Source organism: Python bivittatus, unplaced genomic scaffold (assembly GCF_059951505.1).
Source record: "Python bivittatus isolate LINGU-HERP-01145 unplaced genomic scaffold, Pbiv_v1 ctg000850_np1212, whole genome shotgun sequence".
NCBI lineage: Eukaryota > Metazoa > Chordata > Lepidosauria > Squamata > Pythonidae > Python > Python bivittatus.
In genome coordinates, this window is record NW_028277112.1 from 64,308,691 (window position 1) to 64,327,752 (window position 19,062).

Below are 19,062 nucleotides of genomic sequence, written 5' to 3' on the forward strand. Positions count from 1 at the left end.
TGGAACGCAAGTGGAGAAACTGGCAGGACATGTCAGATCAAACACAGAAGCCCATTTGAAGGACGGTTTAACTCCTCAGGGTATGACTGTAATGAAGAGTGTTTTGCCCAGTTAGACCTAATGCAAATGGATTATTGAACAAATTGATCCAGAGTTCTCATTCAAGGCACAAACTATCAAGCTCAAATTAGCATACTTTGGACACCTCATGAGAAGACCTACTGTAGATCTCTTGAGGAGTCTAAATGCTGGGAAAAATGGAAGGAAAGACAAAAAGAGGATGACCAGTAACAAGGTGGATGGACTTGATTATAATGGCAATTGGTGCACTGTTGGAAACCTGAAAGACCAGGTTGGGGACAGATCACCCTGGAGAAAATCTATCTATGTTGCCACTATGAGTCAACACCGACTTGATGGCACATAATTAATCACACCTAGTGCAGACTTCCTGAGCTGGTTGGTTTTGGCAATGATTATTTATATTGCGGATACATCCCATCTTGACTACACAATACATTCGACCGAGGGCTATTCTTGAAAAGTTTCCAAAAGTTCCAACCGGTGCAAAACGCAGTAGTCAAGTTGCTAATGTACAAGGTACAAGGATCACAGGCTGTACTGGCAATACCAAAAAGTTTGTATTGGTTACCAACTGTTTACTGAGCACAATTAATGTGTTGTTATTAATCTTTAAACTCTAAACACCTTAATGACTATTTAAGGGACCTCCTCACCTGGTATGAACATTATTTGCCTAATATCTGCAAGAAAGGCCCTTTGGAAGAAGCCTCTCCTCTCAGAAGTAGGTATTTGTGGCACGTAGGAAAGACTCCTGTGTTGCTTCCAAGCTATAGAATGCACTCCTTCAGGAATTGCCTTTTGTCCTTCCACAATATTTAGAAAATCTATACCAATTTTCTATACATCTTTTTTGCCAGGCATTTAGTTGCTAAATCATTTTAATATCAATGTGTGTGTGTGTGTGTGTGTGTGTGTGTGTGTGTTAGCTGACTAAAATACTCACTAGAGTGGAAAGGCAGGCCAAAGGTCAAATAAATATAAAAATAAAAGTCTCTTGCTGTTACCTACTTTGGTTCTGTTTGGTATGAAAAGGGACTCGGCATCGTCAAATAAGGTATTCTTCTATGCAATCTGTGCATACCATTTATTCTGATATGCAAATTAAATTCAGAAACTGTTGGTGATTTCGTTTTTGTTTTTTTAAGAGAAGGAGGATGGCCTTGGACTCCAGAAAGCCAACCAGGAAATCTGAATGAGATCAAATTACTTTAAAAGGCTGAAAACAAGGGAAAAGACCAAGCCGACCAACATATGAACATTTCCAACAAGCCCAATAGATTTGAGCTTCGGCAAGCTTTGAGCTGATCCTCCTCATCAAGTTTATCATCAGAAGAAACTTTTGACAAATGCATTGCTGCAGAACTTTTTTTACAAAAATATCTATTTTTGGATTTGCTGAATGAAATGTTTAGTTGCAGTTACAGTCAAAGCACAGCTTGCGCACATCTAGAAGAAGAAACAATAGCACAATCAGCCAGGGCAAATATCTCTTAGTTGATTCAAGAGTAATGATTCTGTTTAGGTGGCATGAAGATACGCCATTAAAGAGTAACCATAGTAGCCCAAAATCTGGCTATTTTTTCATACTCAGATCATCCTGAAAATAAATAATGTAACACTGCTCTTCCAGTTTCCATATTCCTTTCTCTCGAATCAAGTGTGCTTTTTTCCTTATTATTCATATATAATTTTGCATTTTTCAAAAAAGTGGGAAAGCAGAAGTGCATTTCCTTACCAGAAATTCCCTGCCTTCTTCAAATGCTGATTTCAGAATATATTAAAAAGTGTTAAGTCCCATACAAATCCTTCCAGGATCCCACTGTTTCTATTGTTCCATTGTGAGAACTGTCAATTTATTCCAACCTCTGTTTTCTGTTCTTTTAACTAGATACGAGTCCAAAACAGAACTCTCTTCTTCTGACATGCCTGCTATTTTTGTCCAGAAGACTTTAGGAAGAGCCCTATCAAAAAGCCCTTTGAAGGTCTGGAAAATAAGGCGAATCAGATCCATACATTCATTGATATTCTCAAAGAATTTCTAAAGCTTAGTGAGATAGGAGACCACATTCTTTCCTTTTCAGAAAATTTGTCCAACGTGCTCAATAATTTTAGTTTCAGTAATGCTTCCCTCAATTCATCCAAACATATCTGAAGCTCTCATTTGCTGTATCTCCCAAGTCAGTTTAATTTTGGCTACTTTTAGATAATTATACTGGCTGTTTTCCAAGTCCAGTCATATGAATGGGCTACAAATGTCTGCTAAAAGAAAAAAAAATGAAATTCACTGCTGAAATGGAATGGAGACTACCTGGGCCCAGTCATTTGCTTGCATTCAATTTATCAATGGGTGTAGAACTTCATAGTCCATCCCTTGTAATTGCTTCAGTCCAGATTTCTTTTCCTGCAGAGTATCAGCGATCCACATTTTACCTCTCATATTGCAAGCGACAAATCTCATATAAGCCAGTTTCACTGAAGCAGTATAATTTTACAGGTGGGACCACATGGGTGATAATTTACATAACGGGCAGCACAGCTCAGTTCTAGGTAGAAAAGGTGTTTGTTTGCTCTACAACTTGGATCTGCAAAATGTGGATGTATGTATATTTTGCTGTAAAATTCTCCTGTGCAAGGTATCGACCAGACAGCCATGTTCACTAACAGGATATAAGACTTAATTCCCAGTACAGTTTGTTATTTCCCTCCTCACAGCCAGTCACCTTTCTATATTCACAGGGCTATTTTGAGGACTTCTCATTAGATTCTCCTTCCAAACACATGTCATGTTTCTGTATGTCCCCTCCCTCTTGTGTACGGATTATGCAGTTTAGATGAGTGCAGAACTGACTGCACATGGACAGGCACTCAGAAAATTAAAGTAAATAAAGTTATTACAGTAGCAACTCTAGCTGGAGGGCTGACGAGGCTTTCATCATAGCAGCTCTTCCCTTATTAGCAACTCAAGGTAGCCAAAGTTTCCATCAGAGCAGCAAGGCCAGGGGGCAGGTTGTTCAAGGGTGCAAGTGGTGGTATGGATTGAAAGAGAAACCAGAGCAGGGGGAGAAGCTCCAGAGAAAGACATATGAACAATGTTCATCCCCATTTGATACACACGCCACCACGGTCATTTCAATTCTGAATCCTCTATGGGCACATATTACATTAGCATATCTTTTTAAGAATACACCAAAATAGAGGTGCATGTCTTTCTATTTTGCAGCAACCTCCTACCATTGGACAAAGCCTTGGTGCTCTTCCAACAACCTGTCGATCAAGCCTCATATGCACTTGTTGAACTTGATTAGTTCTGAAACATTTCTGCTTCATTTGCATTTCCTTACTCCCCGGCCAGATTTGTCTTTAAAGGTAGCACTCTGCTTTTAAATTAAAACAATAAAGAAAAAAAAGGGTTTTGTTTTTTTTAAAGTATGAGGTTGTACAATGAAGAAAGGCTATTAAATAAACTAAGAAAGAAACTGGGAAGGGTGAGATTTCTCCTTGAAGTCATCTGGCTTGGCCCACAATAAACAATCAACTTACATAAAGTTTTTCTTTCTTCCTTTTTAACTGCCATTGTCTGCATTAATTGAAAATAATGGTGTCTACACAACCTTCCATTTTTTAAAAAAGAAGTATATGTGAATTTATGAGTCACCTTTCTACAATATAATAAAGTATTAAATAAAAGGAGTGGGGGATAAAATAACCCCAAAAGTAAAAAGTCAATTTTAAAGGAACAGTAAGAAAATCTTTTGTAGGGACTACTCAACAACCGTGTAGTTATGTCAAAGGTCCCAGATGTAACCCAACCTGCCTCACATTGCTGGAAAGATAATCTACTCTAATTCATTCCCTTTTTCAAAGGTATAAATTATAGAATAACAAACAAGCCCTGTCCCAGACAAGCCCATTGGGGTTTTTTAAATTCTTAAAAACCTCTTGGAATGTGTATTTTTCTTCCTTCCTCCATTCTTTGACCAAGAAAGTAGTGGGGGCACAGCTGTTGGCAGGCAATTCAGTCCTTTTTTCTATCTTCTTCTGCACTTATGGAAGCCTAAGAGTCTTACAAGCCACCATCATCTAATCAACCAGGCTGGTTAACTCCAAAATTCTAAAGAGAGCTGGAAGGTTGATTGTGAAATGAGAAAGATGAATACTGTTCTCCCAAAGCCCTGTTTGAATCTTTCCCAGCTATCCTTTCAGGCAAAAGCAACCATGGGAGTCTCCCAAGCAGAATCGTAACCATTATTCTGAGTTTATCATGACTGTTTAAGCTTCTTGATCAGCATGATTGTTTCTTGGACTTTTGACCAAACTATCATGCTCAGATCACTTCTGTAGCATTCCTAGAATTCCCCGAAATTGATTGCACCCACAAAGACAAGCCCATCTTTGAGCATTCCCATTGAACCCCTGCACAGGATTGTGAGAAAAAAAAAAGTATATGGACTTTTGCTCTTGCTTTCTCCACATCCTTCTTTTGGTATCCATACAGAAAACTGTGATGGTGGATAATGGTCAGATTTTAAATGTAACTCTGACTTGAGGGTAGATTTATCCGTGCCCGAATCTGAATTTTTCTTCTCCTCTCCACCAAGGTGTTTTACTTGCGCAAGCATTAATTCTGTAATGGCATTTTGGGTGCAGTGAAATGTTTTGAACTGGGGATGGGGCAAATTAGAAATGGCCATCCTACACCCAGTAGATTCAAAACAACTCCAAAGGACCCTGATCCATACTGACTTTAGGTTTTCTTCAACTGGAATTCAGTCCTACCATACATTACAAGCTACAGCCCAGCCTCTTTTGCTATTAGGTATCTGCACCAAAGATTCTTGCCAGACCCTATCAGGATCTGCTGAATCTTGTATCCATCCAATGAACTACGGGACATCTGATCTTATGGTCTCCTTAGATCACAACACTTTTGACCTCCCTATTCAACTTGTACTTTATTTTTCCACCTTGGGTGAAGAATCCTAGTAATAAATACTTCAAGAAGAGACCTTTGCAAGAAGACAGCCTCTACTCCTCTGCCTGATTTGATTAGAAGTTCAGGAGTTCCAAGCCTCCAAAGTGGCTTACCCTGCCATCTAGCAGGGATTTCAAGTATTGTATTTGCTCACTCTGAATGAATAAGCTCCAACAATGAAAATGCATGAAGCGGGAGGGGGATCAAAAGGGACTGAAAGTTGTGGGCTATTGTTATTGCTTTTAAAGGAAAGAGATCCAGATAGCCACATAGCCACATTATCTATATACGAACCTATTTTCAGCTGGTTTACAATAAACACCATGAACCATTTAAAATCAATTATCATAAGATGATAGTTGAGTAAAAACAGGTGTGCAGTTAAGTCCGGCCATTGAAAGCCAAGCTAAACTTCAGCTTCTGTTTTCTGTTGGAAGTGAAATAAAACTGGTACAGAACAGCACCCAGAGTTAGAACCAGACTCAAACCTTCTTTGACAGGGTGCTCCATCAATATAAAGACATCCCTGAAAAGACCTTGTCTTTTTAATAGTTTCTTTCATTGGCTGATGTAAACAGTATCTTATAAGCAAACTTCTCTGCCTGATCTTAGGGGTGAAGATAGATCGCTCGGCAAACTAGTCTCAAACCTTTCAAGAGAATATGGCCCATATCTTGTTCGGACCATCGCAATCCTCTACCACTTACTTTGCTATCCTAGCCTTCTGTGGCTTTCAAAGAAAACTACAGTACAGTTCCAGAATCTGGAAATTAAGTCCATTAAGAAATGCATATAAATATAGTTTTTCTTTATTTATCCATTGAAAACATTACGAAGCCTACACACTCACATACATCCAGAGAGAAAAGTAATACAGAAAGTATATTCTATCAGACTGAATTGGAATTCAGGTTACCATATGCTCTATGCTCCATTAGGATGACCCGCATTCAATTCCTCCTGTTAGTGTCTTGTGCCTCCATAGTTTCCTGTGCCAAGCGGATACTACCTTAACTGAATGATCTTGTGCCATTGAGTTTGCAGTCCATATAGAAGAGAATGAGGGCATGTTTTTTTCTTTTCACTTATCTGTCCAGCCAGATGTATTCCTAATGCCTCTTGGTAGTGGATGGGCTCTGATAATACAATACTGTAACTATAGCAGCCTCAAGCATCAGAAATGCAGTGTAATATAAATGCCTATTTACAAATAAGCTCCACTTAACTCAACACAATTTATTCCCAACTCTGGCCTTACAGTGCCATCAAAGAGTGCCTAACTGTCAGTCATTTAATTTATATTAGGACTATACTTTTGTGCTATGAGAGAAACCACAGCTGAATGGCCCTCTTTAAACACAAAAATCTCTCAAACGTGCTCTATTTTCTCCAGTTTTCATCATTCCCATCTAGTCAACTTTATAACCTTTCCTAAAAGATCCTCCTCCTCCTCCTCCTCCTCTTCTTCTTCCTCTTCCTCTTCTTCTTCAGCTTGCATTGCTCTAAATTTGAATAGCAACTACGGGGATGACATTGTTCCAAGGTCAATATTGCTGCAAATAAACTCTGGAATTGTAACTGTGTGGCAATTCTTAATAAAGTCAAGCTCATAAGCAGGCTTGTCATTGTTTCTAGGTAATGACAAAGTCACATTCTGAAATGCACATCAAAGGACTCAGCAGATTTAATTTGCTTTGTTTTATATTGATGTGTTTGTGCAGCGACCAAGTCCAACTACTTTGAAATTAGCTTATTTAAAATTGCCAAACAAATCAATGGAAGCCGAACCTGTTATTATAACCTCCGCCTGATCCAAAGAGAGAAAATGCACTTGTATTCTCAATGCATTTCCAGCTTGCCTTGTGAACGTTGCCTCTCTGTTCTTCTTATTGATTCTCTTATTTCACCCATTTGCAGAATATTTGCAGACTAAATTTGTACAAAGATATTTTGAGGCGCTGATTATTCTGAGAGTCAGTTTAGTGTAAAGGTTAAGACACCAGATTAGAAACCAGGAGACTGTTATAATATAACAACTTATGTTGTCTTACATTGATAAAATATCACAAAATATATTGTTGGAATGGGACCTCATGGAGAAATGAAATATAAACATATTATAATGCCTAATTTTAAATAATGCATGTGTTACCTTAGTCAGAACTCTACTTGTTTCCCAATAGATGTTTTTAAATTGACACAGTGAGCTCTTCTCACACTGATTCCCAATGAGTTTAATATATTCACAAAATTAAATATAGTGCATGTATATATTTCCAGCTATTGATTTTGTATGTCTACAACCAGTATGCCTTTGAAGTCGTTCGCATTTCCACATTTAAAATAGGTGGCAATTTGGTTTGGGTTAAGATGAAAAGTTTATATCTACTGCCTCTCTCCCCCCACCATCCCCAACCCACCCCATTCCTCAAATCATTGCTCATTAGAGATGTAACATTAATTTACAATGTGGGGGCAGGGAGCATGTACTGCCAAAATAGCTTGTATTGTGGCACAGAGACAGCTGAGAGCAGAGTTTGCAACAGTAGTCACTTTCTACTCAAAAATTCTCACAAAAAAGAATTTATTTAGAAAGATGTAATACAAAGGAGATATGCCCTGAGAAATGATGTGATTAAAAAGCACCTATGGTGGGTAGTTGCCTTTCTTAAAATGCATATTTTAGGAGAAAATTGTATACAAATCTTTAATTGAGGAAAGTTTAATGAAATAAATGTAGATGATTCATATTTTTAAAAAATAGTTGACTGGAATAATATGGGAAAATGTTCTAATATGAACTAGATGTAGACAGGTCACACACACAAACATACATACATACATACATATACATATACATATACATATATACATATATATATATATATATATATATATATATATATACACACAGTATATCTGTTAGTATACACCATGGGCTACCAACTATAGGCCCATAAATTATACAACTGGCTTCAGGAGAAGGTAGCGTGTTAGATTCAGTCATAATTAGAATATAGTTACTTCAAGTCCTATTGAGTTCAGTAGGGTTACTCCAAGTATAACTAAATAATTCAACCGAATATATAGAATATATATGACATCTCTCCTAGGAACTAAAGTTCCTATTGAAATCCAAGCAAGGTTGTTAGCCTCAGAAGAAATTCACAAGAAAGAAAGAAAGATTAGGACTAAAAAAAACAACAACTGTTGGATATAATTACGCAGAGGACTGCAGAGAAGAAAATATCATGAAAAAGGAAATAACAATATATGAATAATTTTGAAAGTCACCTTCAGTACCAATAAATAGTTATAAATTGATAGATACCAAATAAAAAATCAAGGAACAATTTATTAAGAAGGACAATGCTATGCACGTCTGCAGGAGCTTGCTGCTTTCGTCACAATGATGAAAAGAATATTTTGGTTTTATTTTGCCACAAGCTCCACCCCTTTTGTATGTGAGTGCAATGTCACAATATATGTACAAAAGGCACAGGACTTGCAACGCAGTGATTTGACATTGATATTATGATTCTCATCCCTCCTTAACTGTCTCCTCCCCACCCACAACACATACTGCTGGACGTACAATAAATCTGACAGAACTACTATACTGAATTTTTAAAAAAAACAAATTCAGTTAATTCATTCTAACCATCTCTGGAACAGGTTTTTTTTTCAAGCGGAGTACCTTATCAAGCTTCCTTAACAAAGTGCAAGGGATCTGTGCTGTTTCAGGTGTGGTTGAATTATAGTTCCCAGAAGTCTCAGCCAATATTAATTAGAGTTGCTGGGAGATGTAGTTAAGTGTCCCTTCTGGAGGGGCACAAGTTCCCCTTCTCTATTATTCCAGTGTTATTCTCTTTTAGGCTGGCACTTAGCTGTTCTAAGTAGAACAGTTTTGTAGTTTTCCTGTCCTGCCCACTGAGTGTGTGTATATGTTCTTCAAGTATCTGAAGTGTTGTTGCAGAGAGGAAGAACTTGCCCTCTTCTTTATCATCCCAGATTGCGTAACCATAATTAATGATTTTTCATTATAGGAAGGCATATTCTTTTTGAATGTTAGGAAAAAAATCCCTCATGTAAGAGCAGGAACGATGGAACTAGTTACCTAAGAGGTGGTAGGCTCCCTTTCACTGAATGTGTTCAAGATTGGGCAGTCATCTGTCAAAGTTCCTTTATTTTGGATTCTACTGAGCAAGGGGCTCAATTCAGTGGTCTAAATGGCTCTACGAGGGGGCTGTGAAAATTCCCATCAAGAACATTTTTATTTGGAGGTCTGTCCCATGGTTTTTATCTGAGCATTCTTCTCAATAGGTGAACTTGGAATTTCAGCAGTGAAAATAATGTCAGCATAAATTTGAAATATTGCCTTGTTCAGAGATGCAACTACTATATTCACACATCAACAGAATAAAGATGAACCAAAAAAAAAAATCATCATGGGCATTTTCCAGAAAAAGTATAGGGTTTAATAGAACCCACTTCCTTTCCTTCTTGCTAATTCTCAGGGCATGGATAACCTGCAGGCCAAGACACCAAAGAGGAGACTGATTTCTGGTCTGCCTGCTTATCTCTGCAATGACCAAAATACAATGAAGTATTTATGTTGAAGAGGAGCCATGCAGGGAAAAGAGCCTCCTGGGTCCTTTGTTAGTCCTTTCCTATGGAAGCAGCTCTACCCATAAAAAGCTGAATCATGTTATGCACTTCCAAGAATGATGTCCTTTAAAAGGAATTTGAATGAAATTAGATTTCGGCACCTAACCAGAGACAGAACTGCAGTCAAACAAAACGGAAAATAAATATTGTTCTCTTCTTTTTTAAAGAGCTCACTATTCATTTAAATCACTTGCAAATAAGAAAAAAAAATGCTTATTTTCCTTGTACATAAGGAAGAATTTAATTGAATATAAATGAGGCTGATGAAGTAAAGAGCTTCTTAATGTGTTTATATGGCCAATTGCAACCACACAGAATAACATAAACAACAATCCTACCACTAACGGGATAAATCTTTAGGTGGAACCAAACCATAGCCAACATGACTTGCAAACTATCTGAAAACCTGTCTGCGGCTTTCAGTTCAAGGCTTAATAGGATCTGGAAATGCCAGTCAATGGAGGAGCATTTTAAAATATACTCTGTAATAGTACTGGATGAGGTGGAAGAGAATGAGTCCACCATAAAGACACTCAGAATAGCAATGTCATCCAACAGCTTCCTCAGCTGTATTTTCCTATCCCATCCCTGCATACATTCTTTTTATCACGGCGACACATGTAATAGGACATCTATTAAAAGATCAGACATGGCCAAAACAGTTCACAAAAACTGTACTCATTAACAAGCTGCACTGGATTTCTTGCCGCAATATTCCATATCCCTCGATATATCCCCATTATCAAAATCCCATGTGATGTATTATATTGCAGCTAGCAGACGAGTTGAAACCAGTTTGACTGATGTGAGTTTTCCTTAAGAACCTGGGGAAAATTTTGAGCTTGTTGGGCGAGCTAAAAATGTGTGCCAAACTAGAGATCTTTAGTTCTTTGTAAAATTAGATTCCCTGATATCCCATCCCTTGAATGAAAGCAATGACAGTTTAACTTATTTAAACATGTTCCATCTTATACTGCAAATGCTTTTTTCCCTCTCCTGTAATAAAATGTACAGTTATTTGATTTATTAGGAGTAATAACTAGTGAACCAGTAGTAGAAGAAATATACATATATTTCTGCATTCAGGGTAAATCATTCAGGAACCACCATAGACTTGAGGCAGTTCTCAATACTGTCCCCTACTGGATTGAAGAATCAATAATGCAATAATGTTTCATCTAAAAGATAAATGATCAATGGAAGTGTTAAAGTTTACACAACATATTGGGAGAGTGGAATGTAAAGGGATAAATTATTTGTACATTCCACTAAGCAGTTCAGTGACCCAGACCAAGGTTCTTCTAATCTTTAGCCACCAAAACTGCCAACCGAAAATCTGCATTGCTTGCTATGAAAACTTCACTGCAGATGAAAAGTCATGAATTCAGGTCATGCACAACAGCACCCACCACATCAACTGTCCTTTTATCATATATTCCATGTTGACAGTTTAAGATTCCTTCTACCCATTAAGCACTTATTGAATAGCACCATTTCTTTCTTACCTCCTAAAGCTTGTTTCATTACAAATTCCATGGTGATGGCTTTAGATTCCTTCCCACCAGAGCAGTTCTCACATGCAAGTCAGGTGGAGACAAATTCCTGAGTTTCAACCTGCAGCTGAATTCACAAAACAAGGGGGGGAAAGCATTAGGATGGCTGTAGCTCTCTTCTGGCAGTTCCTACTGCAGTGGGTCTACTTGTCTTTTGAGAAATCTGCTAGGTTGAAAACCTTTGATGTACATGCATACAGAAAATGCACACAGCATGTCTCATAGTGAAGTTACTTGTTCATGCTTTGGATAGCTAGAAAGTATAACATAATCTGTGAAATGCACTTTAGGAAGACTTATAAAGGGTGCAATGTTGTGCTGCTATATTATCATGGGATAGCCTGAATTTATAGAGAATAAAATCTGCATGTAGGTACTATTTACTCTGAATTTTGTAAAAAAATCAATCCCAGTAGAATTTAGTTTTCAAAAAAGTCAGTGAACATAATCGTTTTTCCCTATATTAATACATTTGCCAAAAGGACTATTTAATGGGATTTTCCAGATTTCTTCTTCATTTTTAGGTTATGCCATTATAAGGAGCTCTAAAATTCAATGCAAAAATCATAGGTTTTAGTCCTTTCCTAATTGACACAAAGTTAAACTTCAGTAGTCATTGCTTGAGAAAATGCTCAGAAGTGGGGGGGGGGGGGCTAGCTCTTAAAACAGAGGCAGTGCTGGGGGGCATTTGAAGGTTGAAGTGCTTATGGTCTTGGAATTCTCAGCAGCAACCTTCTCTGCTAGCATCTCCTAATGGCCAGCCTTATCTGCATCACTCACTAGGAGAATCACTCTAGTCAAGTTAAACACCAAATACATGTTAAGAGAAGGCAGTATTTGAAACTGACATCACTATCACTAATGCAAGGAGAACTAAAAGCTAGGCTAATTGTATCTCTCCTCCTAAACACAGAGAATTTCACACATACATACAGATCATTCAGAAGTTTTCTTTGGAATAGCACAATGGCCCTGATTACAGTCACTGGATGAAATTGTGGCACAGAATTTCAGGCTGTGACAACAAAGTTAAGGCAGAGAACTTGCAAATCAATATGACCCTTTTCCCATCATGAGTATGAATTTTCATGCACAAAAACTCCAAAAGTAAAAAAAAAAAAAAAGTAAAAAGATTATAAAAAGAGGAGAAGATAGCCCTTCTCCCATAACTCTGCAGAGAGAATAAAACATATTACAAATTATTCCAAATCAAAACATGTTTAAATCAAACTTAAAAAGAATGCCATTGTAGAGATCTAGTGGGATGCATTTTGCTAAATAAGAAAGGGAATAGGATCTAGTCAGAATTTATAAAGAGGAACTACAGTGCTGCACCAATTAACCATTTTCTCCCTGCAAACTTCAGCGACTGAAGAATTATACATTCCTGGGGGTGGGGGTGGGGGTGGGGGGTGAGGAATCAGTTCCTGCACCAAAGAGATACATGCTTCAAATTCCAACGAGGTTGTAGTGACACTACATGCACCACCACCACCATTGCAAACAACTGGGATGGAGGGTTTCTTGTGTATTGTACTTTACAATGAAGCATCAAAGCACCACAGTAATAATAATGTATCCTTTTCAGTCAATGAACCAGTGTTCATCAGAGAGCTTGCACAGGCAGCCGACTGCCAGTGCCTGCAGCTCCACTTCTGAGCGGCTTTCATGTGCACCATATGCACTAAAACCCGTCCCATAGAGCCATCACAATACTTTCCCATCTCTTCTGCACAGCCAACTACCAATTTATGCAATCACAAAGTCATGCACACCAACCGCCACCCTCTCCGCACCTAACATGTAGAACAGCTTACCACCGTGCAGCGGGAGAGGGGAAATTCCGACTCGGTGGGGCTGCTCTGAGCAGCAGGGCATTGGAAGCAGACTAGGGAAGAGTGTTCAGCACCAAGGACACTTCCTCGCGTCCGGGCGGTGCCTAGCCTACTACTAAGGACGCTACAGAGCACGGAAGCATCAGCACCCTGGACAGCGCCGTCCTTTTCAAAGAGGGGGATTGGGCGGCTATGGGGCGGGGGGGAGTACCTTTCTTGGTGGCTGCGCTCCCGCAGTTCGGCGTTCCCTTTAAGTCGCAGCGAAGGCGAGAAGCCGCTTTTCCGCCTTTCTCAGCAGATCAGGCACCCGCTGTAGCCAGTTCCATGTGTGCCTCAGGAGCGAAAGCCGCTGTTTGAAGGGTATAGGAGCGGACGTAAGAAGTTCTCTCCTTCCAATAGGGTTCGGGCGCGACGGTGAGCCAGTAGCGGAGAACGAACGAGCCCACAGTGCCTTTACTTTCACTACTCCCTCTTTTTATCACGGGATTTCCGGACCATCCCACTGACACTATTCCCTCCTTACACACAACGGTGGCTCCTTCCTCCTCCTCCTCCTCCTCCTCTTCTTCCTCCCGCTCTACCGAGGCTGCTGGATCGGCATTTCTCGCCGAGCATTCGCCGCCCCCGCCCCCACCTCGCGCCACTCCACCATCCCGTGGTAAGGGGTTGCAAAAGCTTATAGCAACTCCTCTTGCCGCAGGAGTCTGCCGTTCGCATACCTACAGTTGGGGATAAGGCTGGGGAGGGGGGAATCTAATGCAACTACGGCTGCCTGAACTCTTTTTTTATTATTATTTTTTAAAAACTATTGTTTTAACAGGACAGGATTGAAAGGGGAGAGTAGATGCATTTACTGAGCGGAACACATCTGCTGTTTTCTTTAATAGCTTGTGGGACTAGAACTACGAGGGGGGGGAAGATGGGGAGGGGGAGCCAAGTCAGCAGTTTCTGTGCAAAGCCTTCGGAAGCGACGCGTGACTACTCTACGTTATACTCTGAGGAGTCTAAACATCTGGCACGGAGAGGAAAGCTAGGATGCCGAAAGGAAAAAGCTGGGGATGAACATAGAAAGCCTGGGGGCCAGTTAGAGACGGGCTCCTGATGCATGAACGGAAGGATCCCCTCAGAGCTGTTGCTGATGGTGTATCGATTTTGCAGCGTGCTTCGCCTCGCCTCGCCCCTCCCATCCCCACGTTCCTTCCCCAAAGGGGCGTCTGAAGGTTAACGGTACAGTATGGCTGTTGGCTGAGGTTTGTCAAGCTGTCGAGACGCAGTCCCTCGCGGGGCGTGTCAAAAACAAAGTAAACCGGGACGGGAGAATGCCTGGCTCAGAAAAGAAGGGGGCGGGAGAAACAAAAAAGAAAGAGCCCTCTCCCAACCAGGGTGGGAAAAGGCTGATTGAGAAACGGAGGGCGCTTCTGAGTTGGGCGGGGAGTCTCCCCGTCCTTCAGTGTAACTCTCCTCGCCGCAGACCTTCTCCCACCCCCATTAAAATGCTGCAATCGGGTTGTCATCCTGACTCTGCTGCAGACCCGGTCAGCTGATGTAGCCTCCCAAAGGCTCCCGAAGTACCTCTGTTCTTGCATGACGGGAAGGAAGCGACCCGAAGAGGCTGTAGCAAGGTGCGGGAGGAGGCGGGGCGGGAGCTGCAGCCAGAATGACCAGGAAGCGGTCCAATCGCAAAAGGCCCTTGAAGCCCGCGGAGACGGTACGGGAGAGGGGCGAGCCGTGGCTGGAAGGCAGAGAGAGAAGCAGGTCTTCGGAGCACCGCTGCGCCTCCAGCTGGATTCAAGGTCACAAAAGGAAAACCCAGCCTCGCACGAGTGGAAAAGGGAAGAAATTGGAGGGCTGTGGGGGTGGAAGCCTGCAAAATCCTTCCTTCCTCAGTAGGGCTTACTCCCAGGTAAGCATATCTGGACTGGCAGCCGGTCACTTTCAGAAGAGATTTCCAGATTTCTTTTCAGGAAGGAAGCTGTGTGGGTTTGCGTGGCAATTGTTAAAAAGGACGAACGTGGTGGCATCTTAAAGATGAACAAATGGCTTTCCCCTTCTACAGTGGTATGGAACGGACTCACAAAACTTTCCACTAAAATAAATTCATTTGTTTTTAAGGCACCACAGGATCCTCCCCCCGCCCCCCCCCCCCGTTTCCTTAACTCAGAGTTGCTATATTCCCATCCTTCCACTTTTCTCTTTTCCTTGGGGCTGACTGCATTTCCCCCCCCCCCCCCGCCTTGGGGTTCTTTTGATGATCACAGCATCAAGGTTTACCTGTCCACAAAAAGGATGGCAGATCAAGCATGAACAGACCTGAGTTACAATTCAGTGCAATCCACTTGACTTGCAGAACAATAATTTCTTATGCTGAACCTCTAGTGTTCAGATATAGAGAAATGATCTGATGGATGAGACTCCTATTACTTACTTTTTTCCCAGTAATACCCCAGGCTAACTTACATTGTTAAAGCAAGACCAAAAACACTAAATCACATACCCCCACACACCAAATCACATCAATATTTGTATTCAAAGGTATGAAAGCCAAAACAGAAAATGACCCTTGCTGCAACACGAACCATGTGATCTCTAAGCCATTTACAAGGAACTGTACACCAAACTAGATACATGCATGAATTATACTACTTGATTTATCATCAGGTGCAAATGACATATATGTGAACTAGCATCATTGAAAGTCACTGTATTTGAAATTGGTATGAAGCATTTGTCTATAGCTGTCTTTCCAACTACTGTACTCTAGATATGCCAGACTTCAATTCTGATAATTTCCCAGCTACCAGGACCTTTGGAAATTGATAACTTAGGGCCAGGCATGATAAGACTGTTCTGCCTTCAGATGTCTGGTGAGGAATTATTTGCTTTAAATAATTTGCAAATACTTCCTGATTCCCCAAATAATTTATATTCAGAAGTGTTTGGACTACAATCTCTAAAATGACCATTTGGGGGCTGAGAAGGAGAGTTGGTGAAAGTTGCTGTCTGCAAATATAATTGCTCAAGTAGTTTCATTTTTCTGAATTTTGCAATGAGGTTTTCTGGAAAAGAAGCCAAAAAAAAAAAGTACACACAAATACAAATATCAAATGGAAATGAAAAATGTACCCAAAACTGTATATTGGAGAAACTAAAATAAAAACGCATGAAATTTGAGAAATTTGCTTGGGAGAATAATATATGTTAGCATATACAAATAGTGTATATGGATGCAAAATGCATAAAAAAATTTCAAGTAGCCTTAAAAAAACCCAAACAAATGGATGTGAAAATAAATTGACCTAAACAGGGAAGGTGAGAGAAAACCAATTTGACAGTTTCTTCAACCCTAAAGATAATTTCAGCTTTTATCTAAAAAGGCACAAAAGCACTCAGGCCTTCAAAATCTAATCCCACTTCCAAAATATTAGATTAAAAGAAAAAAAAAAACATAGTTCATCAACAAGCAACCCCAAAGCTGTACAGTAATGATCAAAGAAGTGGTCTAATGACAGAAATGTCACCTGTGTTTTTCAGCCAGCAACAACTCTTCAGATCTCTGCTTGCTTAGCATGATGGAAGCAAATTTAGTTGCCTCAGTTTCTTTTCTCAAAGTCTGAGGTGCAGCACATGCTCGTCTTGTAAGAGGAACTATTTGGCTTCCCAGCAGCTGAGCAACAAGGAGATAGCTCTGACTTTGTGGAACAAATTGTTTAACATAACAATTTGAGATTGGAACCTCCTTCTGAGTTCAGTGATTTTGTGGAAGACTTCCCTTGTTTTTCCATGTCTGTTTCCATCGTTCATGTCTTTACAGATGTCATTGTAATACTGCTTCTTGTCTCTTCTAACAGTTCTCTGAAATTCTTTGTTAAGTTCCTCCCTGAGATTTTTGTCTTTCTTGGTTTTGGATTCTCTTTTCTTCTTGGCAATTTCCACAGTTTGTTCTGACATCCAGTTTGGTTTCTTCATCTTTGGCAGTCTTTTTTCATATTCATCCTTAATTATTTCTTTCAGTTCATTCCACAGTTTCTCTGGGTCTCAATGAGTTCAGGACTTCAAAGCAGTTCCTGATGTTCTCTTTGAAAACAGTGGGTATATGCTCAAGATCATATTGTGGAAACTGGTTGGCTTTCTTCTTCTTCTTTAGCTTCCAGGTTAAATTTGCACATGAACAATTCATGATCTATACCATAATCAGCACCTGGCCTTGTCTTTGATGCTATAATTGAGCTCTTTCTCCTCCTTTTAGCAATAATATGGTCAGTTTGATTTCTCTGTACTCCCTCAAGATATGGTAGGGATGAAGAAGATAGAAGATATTGTCTTCCAGCTGCGTAGGACTTACTGATCACAGTAAGCCTGCTCATTTTTTAAATGTTTAATGGGAGAAGAGCAGAAAAAAAGAATAATGGAGGAAAACAATCAGGATATCATCAGGATAAGATGGGGGAAAGAGTTTTTGAGAGTTCCTTGATATTTAAATATATAGAATGGAGTGGTAACCCAAGTTCCATGGACTGCAGATACCCCTAGCATTTATCTTCCCAACCCCAAAAAAGTTTTTAAAAGGCAAGGGGGAATAAAATTCTACTGCTGTCCCTTTGGGGATATAGTCATATCAATATAATACTTCCCAAAGCCTTCAGTGACCAAATCAAACACAAATAACATTGAAAGCACAGCTTTATCTGTAAAAAAGCGGCCCACCCCTGGACTAAGAAGACCCTGACAAGATAATAACTTCTCAATCAGATTAGAGAGAGGTTTTTTTTCATGGACATAAAGCAAGTCAAATGCCAAAGAGATGGGAGGTCATGGGAGTTCTTAAGATTGCTTTGATGTAATATTCTGGAGTATGCCTACGTTATCTATCCCCACTGCAAGGAATGCCTTTCACTAAGCTATATTACTGCTGGCTGAAGATAATAGGGGGATGATACTAGCTGGAGGTGACGGGGACTGTAATCTGACACATTTAGAAAGTGGCACCGATGAGGTTCCAGCCACTACGCACAATAACATTCACAATTAATATATCTCGAAGAACAGCTTTAAAAATGTAAGTAAAAGATAAAAGCAAAAAGCAAAATGCCTCCTGGTACTTAAAAAGCTAAATAAAATAGCTTGCAGACATGAAGCCACAGGCAGTTTATCTGCGTGACTTTAGTGAGTTTAGGTGGCTTATAAACAAAAGGAATAAGGTGAGGTCATATTGATGGGCAGAGAAGCACTACTGTGGAGTGGCTCATTCATGCATTCTCATATAAAAGCAATGAAAAGAGGTGGTTGGCAGAGTCTTTACAATGACCATTACAAATGTTTTAGGGGAGACAAATTACCCATGTCACTTGAAACACCATGCTTTTTATGGGAGCATGGTTACAAAGTCAGCAGTGAATGAATAACCCAGGGCACTCCACTAGTGTTCGAATTAGTAAATATCCATCTAGAATGCTCCATAAATGTATACGGTTGTGCATGAAGCATTCTCCAATCTCATTCCTATTTCACGCACCCACTTATCTTTGCCATGTTCCTCCATTCTCCTCTTTTCATGACTGAAAAGAGCCTAATGTTTGAGGTATGCACAACGCTTTCATTAGGAAGGCAAACGTACCGCAAATACCCACTCATTTAACTTCTGGAAACTTAAGCCGTATTTACCATGATAGAATATGCTCTCAGAATTCCAAAACTGCCCTCAAAGGGTTCTTACTGCATTCCTGTTGATGAAACTAGATATATCTAGAGGACAGACCATCCCTGTCCTTAAAGGAAATGCATCCATTTACCTCTATGGGGAAAGGTAAGGAGTCATACTGAGAGGTGAGAGCCAAAACTGCATCTTCTCCCAGAGAGCTCTGGATCTCTACTGACATTCTATGTTTGATTACTGTCTCCTATAGAAGTGGCATTTCTCCCTGAGTTCACCCCTTCCAACCTAACCTTGCTC

General features: G+C 39.9%; 1 protein-coding gene across 1 annotated transcript in view; it reads right to left on the minus strand.

Annotated features, from left to right (window-relative positions):
* The window catches only part of CPLX1 (complexin 1), a 134,774-nt gene extending 123,473 nt beyond the window's left edge, over nucleotides 1-11,301 (minus strand). Inside the window, exon 1 of the mRNA XM_007430706.3 lies at nucleotides 11,230-11,301. Coding sequence (XP_007430768.2) covers nucleotides 11,230-11,260 — 31 coding nt within the window. The 5' untranslated portion in view covers nucleotides 11,261-11,301. The remainder of the gene's footprint in view (nucleotides 1-11,229) is intronic.
* Nucleotides 11,302-19,062: the final 7,761 nt, after the last annotated feature.